This window comes from Carassius auratus, linkage group LG28B (genome assembly GCF_003368295.1).
Source record: "Carassius auratus strain Wakin linkage group LG28B, ASM336829v1, whole genome shotgun sequence".
Taxonomy (NCBI): domain Eukaryota; kingdom Metazoa; phylum Chordata; class Actinopteri; order Cypriniformes; family Cyprinidae; genus Carassius; species Carassius auratus.
Window position 1 is genome coordinate 6,523,799 of NC_039293.1, and position 12,433 is coordinate 6,536,231.

The 12,433-nt window shown below is 38.7% G+C and overlaps 1 protein-coding gene across 1 annotated transcript; it reads right to left on the bottom strand.

The window, feature by feature from the left end:
• Positions 1 to 14: 14 nt before the first annotated feature.
• On the bottom strand, positions 15 to 9,127 carry LOC113067892 (protein CYR61-like). The gene is made up of 5 exons (XM_026240389.1): positions 8,903 to 9,127; positions 6,955 to 7,168; positions 4,321 to 4,725; positions 3,166 to 3,344; positions 15 to 2,520 (listed from the first exon to the last, which is right to left on the bottom strand). Exons 1-5 carry the CDS (start codon positions 8,945 to 8,947, stop codon positions 2,215 to 2,217), a joined length of 1,149 nt encoding a protein of 382 aa, XP_026096174.1. The 5' UTR covers positions 8,948 to 9,127; the 3' UTR covers positions 15 to 2,214.
• Between the last annotated feature and the right edge of the window lie 3,306 nt (positions 9,128 to 12,433).

Genomic DNA, 12,433 nt, shown 5'->3' on the forward strand with positions numbered 1-12,433 from the left:
AAAAATCTAAAATATTCAGATGTGTGCTGCGCATTTTATTGAGATTGAGGACCGTTTCCTGAACCAACAGTTTACGAAGCATACAATTCAGTTTAGAAGAGACTTGTTGTTTCTCCCATCACAAATGCAAACATGGCTATATATTTTTATTTTTACACGCGTGATACGCAATGCGTAAAAGACATAAGTCGGGGGTGCAAAAAGTAAAACAGGATTTAGATATGGGGTTGGGATTAGGAAATGGAAGAGGGTGCATAATCTGGCATGGGTACAGAAATCGGCACAACACAGTGCATTGGATAGCTGGCCAATCAGAGCACACCTCGCTTTTTCAGAACGATGAGTTTTGTAAAAATGCATGCGTTTCTGAAAGGCAGGATATAGAGGAGAAACAGTAATGTAGATCATATAGAAAATGTTTTTTGAACTGCATAAACGTATTGATTTACATCAAATAGACAAAATGTTATTTTTACCAGCATCATATACCTTTAAAAAACAAAACAAATGATAACCCCTGCATTGAGCCGTTTTTACAAACCAGTTTATTTCATGGATGGTGAGTGGTTGTCCTCTGTCTGAAGAGGAAAAACAAATGAGATGAACTTGTAATACAAGATAATTTCAGACCAGACCCGAATCCAAGTAAATATTTTCCACTGTCTCGAAGTGTCACATGTTGGCTGCTCATTGGCATTTCCTGATATAATCCACTCCAGACTTGTTTATATGGTTGTACAAAAATGTTACTAATAAACGCTTACAAATATCAGCTATGATTAAATCATATTGGTGGCAGTAATAATGCTTCAAAGTCTTACAATGTTCACCTGCCGTCCTATAAAACAGATGAAGAAAACCCCACAGACACACATTTGGGACCAGAAGATCGCCGCTCTTTTCGCGCCAGACAGGAATTAAATGCCTAGAAGCTACTGGAGTATTTAATTTCCTGTGTTACTTAACAAAGTGCCATGCATGACAAAATGTAATAAAAAAATCTTACTATATAAACTATAAACCCATAGTAAAGTTCGCGTAACACGAAACAACCGAAAGCTGCTAATTTTCCATCAAGTTTGCATGCAGCATGTAATTGGCAGTTTATTCAGTCAACACCTTTCCGCAACGTAATTTCTCACCCCACCAACAAAAATAAATAAAAATGCTTTTATCAAGAACATGGCACCTAAAATGTTGAAATTTTTTTGTTTTTAGATTGGGAATTCAAACGAAATGTAACTAAAAATAGCATAATTATTCAGTCACAACATGGCTTCTCCCTTTCAAAGTGTTGGGTTTCTTGTTGTTCAAACTCTCATTCTTCAGGGCAGATGGTGCGACGCGACCTCCGTCAGTTCATGCACCAGTGCCAGGCAGAAATAGAGACTGCTGCATTATAAAACACACAGACACCAGTGCCGTTTGCACGAGGCTCTGCCATCACTTGGTAGATTACAGACCAGCGTTTGAAAGAACCATCCCACCCATTACTTTAAAATTACATGTTGACATCAGATGCTGGTGTTTTAAACATATTTTTATTGCAAACCAAAGGGTTACTGGGTTTCCTTCTGCCCCCAAAGACGAGGATTGTAATTAGCTGGGAGCTGAGGAGCCGACGTTTTGACGCCAGGGAGCTGCGGCACTTGGCAAATATCCCTCGGTGAGTTGACGGAGACATGGGCTCACCAAGCCATCAAGCTCAGCACTGAGTCCACAAGCAGCTGAGACAACCCTGGGTAGCTTAAAACGACTTCCTGGTGAGTTGTCCTCATATTTTCCGGCTGTTCTTTGAACATCAAGGCAAAGCAATCACTACAAAAGAAGTAAAGACCAGCCCTTGTGAAGCTGGGAGTCTGTGCCACCACATTTAAGCGTCTAATCAGTGTCCTGCTGAGGCAGTTTGTTTTCTTACTTAGATTGTGCAGGTGCCCCAGAATGCATCACTGTTCTTGGTAAGGACTAGTCAATCAGAAAATCCATTGTATATATTCACAACTGGGATTCACCCCATCTTGGGTCCTTGCGGTAAGCACATCTACTCTAAGGGTCATGGCACAAGGGATTGGAAACCCAAAATTGCCCTTTTTCCTCATGGATTTGCATTATAATAAGGCCTCGGCCTAGCGTTTACTCAGGGTTACACTTTGAAACCGCTACTCTATTGGTTTGGGGAAAGACATGGGGTCAGGTCTTTGGATAAATGAGATGTTAATCAACAAACTTGTGCATGTCGCCATACAGCCAGCGTTGGGGCGGGAGCACCGCTTCGTTCAGGTGGCCACATTCATCGTTGCACTTGCAGGACTGCACAAACATGACGGCCCTCTCGAAGAGCTCTCCGTCGGGGCAGGTGAAGAGCACGGGGACCGTCCGTGTGCGGCGGGGCGAGCAGCATCGCCCATCCAGACACGTCCCGCAGTAGTTGGGCCGATAGAGGCGTGTGCTGCGGCAGCCGGCGTAGTGCAGACGCAGAGGCTCGGGAGACTTCTGCGTACGAGAACACTTCCTCCCCTTCTGTTAAACCAATATTAAAGACAGGTTACACTCACATCTGCAATGGAAAAGAAGTGTGCATGATAACTTCAGTAGGCTAAGGGGCTGTTTACGCGACAGCATTTTCAACTAATAATGGGAATCCATGTGTTTGGCCATTCAATGACAGTAGTGTTTTGGTGGCCAGAGAATGTGAACTTTTGAAAATGAGTTTCAAAGTGCAAGTTATTGAACAAATTAGCAAAAGATGGTTCTTTACAAATTGACATCGCCAACTATTACAGCATTTTAGTTGTTTTCAGAAACACATAAATGGGGATCACTTTAACTACAATATAAGCAAGGCTTTAAATAATGTTAAAAACAGACATTTTACTTGTGCATTGGAAAACAAGCCAAGAGCAACATTTCCATTATGAAACTGGTCTAGAAAGAGCCAAAGGTCAAATGATGATTGCATGGTTTAGATTTATGGATTTAATTTAATGAATGTTTTCATACTGGTTCGTACCAGTTTGGTGCTGGTGCACCATCATAAACATGCAGTTTAGAAGCTGGTCTGTTTTGGTGAAGCAAGGGAACGTTTCTCAAGCTGTTTAAGTAGACACAAACTGGTCTTTTCAGCAGATCCTGTGGTGATTCTGCAGATAATCTTGGTGTGTTTACCTTTATAGGCACAGCCACAGAACTACAGGGACGAATGTTGCAGAGTCTGGTTTCCTTCAGCAGCTTGCACTGCGTGTTCTCATTGGTGACCCGAGATGAAACGCCCATCCCGCAGCTGCGTGAACAAGGTGTCCAGCTTGTCGTCTGCGCAACACATTGCCGTCCGGCTTTCTTCCATGCTAGGAAGAGCGAGAGAGATGGGGTAAGTTAGTACACAGGCACCATTCAGCCAACTGGGAACACTGACGCACAGAAAAAGTGATTACGGCGTGTAGGGAAACAGCTGCCTGACAGAGGCACCGTGTGTGGGGCTGGTTCGCAAGGATCTTGTGGAAAAGAAGCGGCAGGCTCCTAAACACAGGCACCCACACAGAAGCGCATGCAGGAGGAACTGCCACAGCTCACATTGGGACTGATTGTCAATTGAACCGAAACCCAAAGGCAACCAAAGGAGGCGTTCACACAGCACACATTCTTGCAGTCTGCTGCACTATTTTTAATTGTTGATTTATGTAAACTAACAGACGTCATTGATGATAGCAATCACAGCCTGAGCCAAGGTTATTATAGTTAACAAACTAAAAACATGAAAAACACCCCGTTTTTAACTTAAAATAAAATCATATTAAGCATATTTAATTTATAGGCTTTTTAAATGTCATTTTAATTTAGTTTAACTTAAAATATTTCATTAAACTCCATGTTTGGCGCCATGTCAAATCCTATGAAGTTCAGGCAAGACTCCACAGATATATTAGGGGAAAATGTCACTAATAGATATAATCACACTTCCCTAGTTGATTAATCACAGGCTACTATGTTTACGTTCAGTTATTTCACTTTAATGGCAATTAAAAGAACCTATTTATTGCCATTAAAGTGAAATTACCGAAGCTACACATAGAAGCCTGATAAAAACGGTCAATTTAGAGGAAAATTTCAGAAGGTACTTCAACTCTTCAATTGTTTTGTAAGTTTTCTGAAAATGAGAGCGTATAAATAAGTTAACAAGGCAGTACTGCTACCTAAATCTGCACTCATTTCCAGAAGATAAATCTGAAAATTGGATAACGCCAGGTTGAAAATTCTTAAATATTTTTGACAAATAGTCCTAGTTACGAAACTTTGTGTGGACACACAGAACAGCGCCCTCACCTGGCAAATGCTTTCGACTCCGCGGTTTGTCCCACTTTTTCTCCACCTCTATGAGTTCATTGCTCAGGGAGTCTTTGGGCTTGTAGGGGTACGGCTTTGGTCGGGGTTTCTTGTAGGTGTGCAGGTCAGGGAACAGATACGGAGGCGGCTGCGGCCGTCTAAACACTGGCGGTAGGACGGAGGACTCGCCGTGACAGTCCACGCTGAGGCAGCACTGGCCAGGGATCTTGACCAGTCGAGGTGAGGGACAGGATGCTGTTTCCAGAGGAATATCAGAGGGACAAAGGGGCACGCAGCCCACCGCCCCATCAATACAGGTGCATTGGTGTTTGCAGCCCGCGCGGAAGTTTTCTCCATTCTGATACATGCGCCCATTGTATTCGCAGGAGCGGCCTTCCAGTTTGGCTGAAAAGACAAAGAAAAGACAGGAGAAGGAGTCAACCAAAGGAAACTGATGTTAAAATTAGATTAAAAAAAATTCATTTTAGTTAAAGTTTAGGTAATTATAGTGTTTTTGTTAGTGTAAAAAGAAATTGTCCCTGTTGACAGTGAGTGTTCTAAGAACATTCCTCAAGGTTATTCCAGTAACGTTAATGGAATATTCGTTCAAAAACATTATTTACACATAAAAGGAATGTTTTTTGGAAACATTTTAGTTGGATATTTTGCTAACGTTTTTTTAAATGTTTCCTTTTAGAATGTTCTTTGAACACTTAAAACATTTAAAAATCCATAATGTTTTTTAAAACTAGTGCTGTCAGTCGGTTAGACAAATTACTAATTAATCGCACATTTTTGTCTGAAATTAATCATGATTAATTTCAATTAATCCCACCTAACATTAACGTTCTTAAATATACTTTCAATAATTTATTGCAATAATTTCGCATTCAGTCAAACAACATAAAGATGGTATATTTTTGATATTTATTTAATGGCATCTTTTTATGACTGAAGGCGAGTATCACTACTGATGTTTCTAGAAATTGTTATTTTTTCCTCATTTAACCATTGACTATAGCTATTCAACATCCTTTATTAGACTTTAAAAAGTAACGACTTCTAATTTAAGTAAACTTAAAACAATCTTCACATAAAGCCATTATAATAAATCTCATATTTACCTGTGCCTCTCAGCAGTAGGACAGACATCACAGCAGCTGGGTTATGAGGTTATTTGACTGCTATTACTTTAAGAGCTGCCGCTGCTGAATGTGATGTGGATCTGAGACGCATGCTCATTTGTGCTTTAATATGAAATGATACAGGCTACCGCAGTATTTGTGTGCATTTAAAGAGCACGCTCTATGAGCAGAGTATAACAGACCGGGATATTCATTTTTACTGACATATAGCCTGACAGCATTTCTGCAATCGTGTTTGATGCATCTAAATAAATGCAGTTTTTTGCATTAACACACTAATTTTGACAGCACTATTTAAAAGATTATAAAAATAAAAAAATCGCTCTTGAAACATATATTTGTTAGCTCAGGTCTCAGTCAGTATTTTGTGTTGTTTTCCAGTAAAAATATCTGAACATTCTTTAGATAAATTGGCATTAATTTTGACGTCTTGAAATAATCAGCATTGAATTATTATCCAGAAGATGAGCTGCACAAGTGACCGTAAGGGGTTAAACACAGATTGACACTCTATCTGGTGCTTTTATGAGAGAGGCTCTATGTTTAGAGCAGTGTGGAATTTTGACTTGTTTACAATGTCGTTGAGCGTCAGATAGTCTTTGGGTGTTTGAGATGCCCCCTGAAACCCCCCTTTAGTCCAACTCAAATAACTGACTTAATATAGAAACTAGCCCAGTGCACAAAATATCCTCTGTATGTGAGGAAATCAATGTGCCAAGGGTGACCAAACTACACCAGTCCCATGTGTAACATAATATAGAATTACATTATTCAGCAGCTTGTCATTCAATTTATTATTAATTATAATTGTTGGAAGGTTTGGGAAGATTTTGTACATTTTCAATAAATATAATACATTTTGACTATAAAAATAGAATATAGTGGGTTCATTAGGTTTTGTTGTTGTTGTTGTTTTTTTTTTTTTTAATATATCCTATTGAAACAGGACGTTTGGGTGGGACATCAAAGGTCAAAGGTTGTAAGTTTCTCGTAGCCTTTAGTTTGTCAAAACTACAAAACTTACACATTTAAATTAATTTGCATTATAATATATTATTATATATTTATGGTAATGAAAATTTATTTAAAATAATGAAATGTTTCTTTTTATCAAATTAAATCGATTTGCATCATCACTATCAAATTTTGTGACAAAGACGCTAATGCAAAATCATTATACATTTATTTTGATATATGCAATAATTCATAAAACCAAAAATCTAACATAAACATTTTTATTTTCTTAAGCATATTGTGATTTATAGGCTAAATGTAATTGCAATATAAAAAGGTCCTGATATAAAGCATATATTAAGATGTATTTAAATATGTAAAAATATATATTTTATTAATTTTATATGTGTTAGCATGTATTGTAATATATGCAAATACATATACACACACACACACTCTTGCAAATTAATTTAAATCAATAAAAAATTTTTTAGAGACCTCAAGAATCAAGACTGGAGTTGTTCTGTTCACTCACCCCGGCAGATCCCATGGATGCTGGCCACATCGTTGCCATAGTTACACTCCAGGCCCTTGTGATGGTCACAGGGTTTGTTCTCATGGCAGTCGTCGTTCAGCTGGGCGGCACACACCTTACAGCAGCCGCAGCCGTCGGGCACCGCACTGACGCCTGGCGGGCACACGGGCCGCTCCGCCGGACACTTACACACCTTAGGACACCGCGCTCGGACCTGTCAGATGACAGAGACGCTTCAGTTTGAGCTTGGGGCAGCTTACTGTTGCCAGACAAAAACACTCTTCAGAAATAAAATGATCATTTCTGAATATTTAAAGGGATACTTCACCCAATAATAATAATATTAATAATCCGTTATCATTTACTCACACTCGAGTTGTTCAAACCTGAGTTCCTTTATTTACATTAAAACAAAGGACATTATTTATTATGAATGGAAAGATTTTCATTTGTTAATAGAATGTTCCTTCAATGTTATCTGGTCTTTAATAATGTTTTGAATCCTTTAGCACAAAATTATACAGTGTTCATGGAAAGTTTCTCAAAAACATTTTAACTGGATGTTCATCTAACATTTCAGAGAATATTCAAAACTACTGCCCATAATGTGTGTGTGTGTGTGTGTGTGTGTGTGTATTATACTTAAAAGGAATGTTAAAAAACAATCTTAGAACAAGTTTTGATACATCGTTTTGAGAACATATTTTTTTTAAATGTTAACAGAACATTCCATTTTACAATCTGCAATCATTCTGAGAATGTTACTTTTGAATGTTCTCTGAACATTCCAAAAAAGAAGAAGAGAACCCATCCTATGCTGGTTAGGTATGTGTTGAAGCATAGCTGCTGGTTTGAGCTGGCTTAAGTTGGTCCTGAGTAGGATCTAGTTGCTTAGGACCAGCTTAAAATTATAGTTAACCCCCCAAAAATGAAAATTCTGTCATTAATCACTCACCCTCATGTCGATCCAAACCTGTAAGACCTCTGTTCATCTTCAGAACACATATTAAGATATAAAAAAAAAAATTCAATTCTGAGAGCACTCTAATCCTCCCAAAGACAACAATGTCTCTAACACCATCAACATCCAGAAACGTAGAAAGGAGATCGGGAACATTATCAGGAGTTGGTGACATCGAGGAGACGAATTGTTGAATAAATCAAAAATATCTTAATTTGTGTTACGAAGATAAATGAAGACCTTATGGGAACGATGTGAGGGTGAATAATTAATGACAGAATTTTCATTTTTGGGTGAAGTATCCCTTTAAACCAGCTCAAAACAACAGCCATTCTTCAAAACATACCCTACCAGCATATGCTGGGTTTTTTTCAACAGGGAAGAAACTATAATGTTTTTGTGCTAATGGGATGAGCCCAATTCATTTTCACCTCACAATGTAATTTCTCATTGTGAAAGTAGTTTCGTCATTCCAAATGGTTTTCCATTAAAGTCTGATTCCACTGGATCATTTCCGATAGCGCTGCACCTGTTTCCCTGCATCTCCATCACTGTGTGAAATAGCCAGCCAAGCCCTGTGAGAATCTTAAGCATCTTAAACTCAGAGGAGATGAGCTCTTGAGTCACCCTGGACCCAAATGTGGATCTGAGCTCTGAGATCAAAGCATAACTCGGACCCTCCCCGACCGATCCTGGCCGACGGGGTTCATGGAGCCGGATGGAGGGCTGGACTGTTGTGCTTTGGTTATTTTGAGCCTGTGCTCATCTATTTCTGAACACCAAAAGCCACGAGGATGGTCAAACTCTCTCAGGTGTGCAGATCATATACATATATATATAAATATGTAGACACACATACTATTAATATTAATACTATAATACAATTATTTTAAGGGACTGATAACTTATGCTTCTATGTGCATCGTATCATGATTCTTAATGAACTCCTGCTGTTTACACTGTTTATATAAAACTATTGTGACTTACCGTCGTGCAGATGATCAATACAAACAGACACATTAAATCCCTCATCTTCTTAATAGAGCCTTCAATGTCAACGGAAGATGATTTATTGAAACTTTAACCTGAATAAAGCACTTCAGCTCTCACAGACAAGCATTAATAATCCAGAAAGTCGCGTTTATTCCAGCACGATAATGTAAGTTGCCGCTGATTCATGCACTGACGTTTCTAACACTTGTTTTCATACCGCGGTGAGTCTTTATACGGTGAACTGTAATGTTATACGAAGCCCCGCCCTTCGGCCAATCAGAGCGCGGCTCTGCGACTAGGATTCCAAAGGGGCGTGGCATGTCCGTCGAGGCAGGGTTCTGAGAATTCGGGGCGTGGTCAGCGATGAATGCAGTCATTCATAAAAACGACTTCATTCCAGAGAGGACCTGCTGTCTGCTATTTATTGACTTATGTTTTAATAAAAATATTATGGATGCTTTAAAGTCTTTTTCACACGCATAACTCTGTCCGTTGTGTGCTTTGTGCAAGGCTAGATAAATATACTCAGCTGTGTGATGTTTGCAGCATTAAGAGAGCCGCGGCCACAAAAAACAGGCAGAGATTTCCTGCACTAAAAGACTGATGGAGAGATAGATCAGATGAACTCAACAAGTCTTACTCTCTCTCTCTCACACACACACACACACACGCACAGACATAAAGAGAGAGAGACAGGTCAAATAAAAGTAAATGTAAAGCCAAATGTGTTCAGATATGAATGTACTCTCAATGTTTCTCAGGTCAGGTCATGTTTTCAGTCATTTCCTCAGGAGTGGAAAAGCTCAGCATGACAAACACGCTGCACATGGAGGAGATGGATGGAGTGATGCGAAAAAAGGTGTGGGTGGAGGAGTGTGAGGACCAGATCAAAAACACGTCTGTGGAAAAACAGTGAGAGATGGAGGCCAGAGGCTGAGTGTAAGAACCCGAGGAAAGACTGAGCAAGGGTACAAACACAGAGAGACAGAAGGAAAGAACGTTTCGGAAAGGTTCCCACACAGGTAGTTTAGTGTCAGTCATATAAACACAAATTCACTCAGCACCATTATTATTTCTCTGTACAAAGTAATTATTACTTACAATTACTTGAAGTAGATATTATGTGAATACATATTAATATTTATACAGTTTTATATTCAGTACTTAAAGTGCCCATCCGTACTTAATAAAGTCTTATAAATGTATTTATTGTAATTACTTGTTCCTAAATGCATATAACTTTAATTTATCTCTCTAAAACTTGTGTAGAAAAAATCTTAAATAATAGCTACTGAAATTAATTATCCTTATTTAATGTTTCAGTAGATATATGTTAAATTATTTATTTAGAGATGTTTATTAATTAGAAAAAAAATCTGTGTGCTGGAGCTTTAAAGAACCAAAACTGGTGAGTCTGAGGTGAAATAGCAAGAGGTTTGAGGTTTATCACACATCCAGATCACAGCTCAAGATCCCTACGAAGCCAGATATTGTTGTTAACATGAAGAGGGCTCTCCTGACCATACAGGACCACTGAGGAGCCTTTATTTTGGAGGTTTGTAACACTCTGCTGGACCGTCCTGCTCACTTCAGCAGAGAGGAACCAAGATAAAGAGAGAGCGAGAGAGGAATTTTAGTCTCTGGGTTATTTTTAACCCAGAACAGGAAGTGCTGTGTTGACTCCCCAAACACACACCTGACACCACCGGAAACAGTTTCTGCAGAGACAGTCACGTGACCTGTGAGGGTGTGATGATTATTATCATGACTCCATTCAGGGGTCATTGACAAATAAGAAGGTCTGAGATGAAGCAAAATAAAATAAAAATAATCTCCAATGTTATTAGAGGTGCAATCTTTGTGTTCCTGGTGATTTTATAATAAAGAAAAAAAAAACACAGACAATTATTTTCTGTACTGTACATTTGTTTGTAGACGAGTTGCAAAAAAAAAAATTGAAAAAATAAAATATATATATATTTTTTTTTTTGCAATTCGCCTACAAACAAATGTAGTTTTAAATTATATTCTTTATACTCTTGTAATAATTGAACAGAACAAAACTAGTTTAAAGACGTTTTATTATACTTTTGATATTTTAGTGCACGTGAACACTTCTGAATCGTTAGTAGTGTGTGTGTGTGTGTGTGTGTGTGTGTGTGTGTGTGCGTGTGTGTGTGTGTGTGTTGTCATGATGCTGGAATGCCACTGGTCAAAAGTCATAGTGACCAGAATCACCGCTGTTTTGAACTTTCTTTATTTATCTGTCACACCTGCAGTAGTGACCGACCGCACACTCCCTCGTTGCATAGATTTACTGCGTCACACACACACACACACACACACACACACACACACACACACACACACACACACACTTCAGCTGATGGTGTCACAGAGAGCCGTCTTGTTCTGCCTCTTTCCACCGGTAGCCCGCAAAAATCCCAGTAATCCCAGTTATTTCCGCCCCTGTGTTTGTTTGGCAGGCGTAAACACCTGAGACGCTCAGAACTGAAGCCGTGTGTTCTGCACACACCTCTCCTCTGTTCACTCTCTCACCGCGACACAGCGCCATCTAGAGAAGAAGAACTATGACACTTGGATTTAAAAAACTGCATGTTGAAGCGCACTCATTGGGGGGAAATGCATTGCATTGCATTGTATTATCAGGGCTTGCATATTTAGGAGCTAAAATGTAACATGGTTGTATATTTAAATAATTTCACACACCTTTTCATTAATTAACTAATAATAAATGTGCCTTATAAAAACACTACTGATGTGCATCTTGAGACAAGACAACGGAACTGGCATATTTTAAGGTCATCAGTGCAAGTTTCTTTCAGTTAAAACATCCCTGACATTCATTTTAGTCTGGGACTAGATCTAAGCCTTGTCTGGGAAACAGGGGGTATATCTATTCAGTTATTTGTAACTTATTGTTTGCATATTCCTATATTCCTTATTTATTCTGTATATAGGCTAGTGCTCCTGGACCAGCGTACATATGTATATTTTTTTACGTGCCAACATGTAGACTACAGATTGACGATAAAATACATAGAACCTATTTAATAATAGATGTTGTGTAATATTGTTTGTTGTCTAAAAACATTTTTTTTCCTTTTTTGTTTTTCCAGTTTTACCTGACTTGAATAATGCCATGCAATGTCAATATAACACAGTTTAATGAATAAAGGAAATGAAAAAACTCTTTTGTTCCAGTTTCTATTAGCGTCTTCTTATAAAATGCGCAATGCGCTCTGAATGGTCGGCTAAATCACGTGTTGTGATTGGTCAACTGCTTAAATGTCAGATCGTCAGGCATGCTGTTGTTTCCTTGCTCAATGATGCCATCATTTTGCAGCTTTTTTTTATTTATTTTTATATATCAGCCATTCATAGGAAACTCATTTTTCCACTGCACTTCTTTTCCATTGTTTTTCTTCCTAAACACGCAGTAGACATGTTTGATGTTTGCACTCCTTTTCATTGTCACACAGCGTTCTGAAATGATGGACTCCA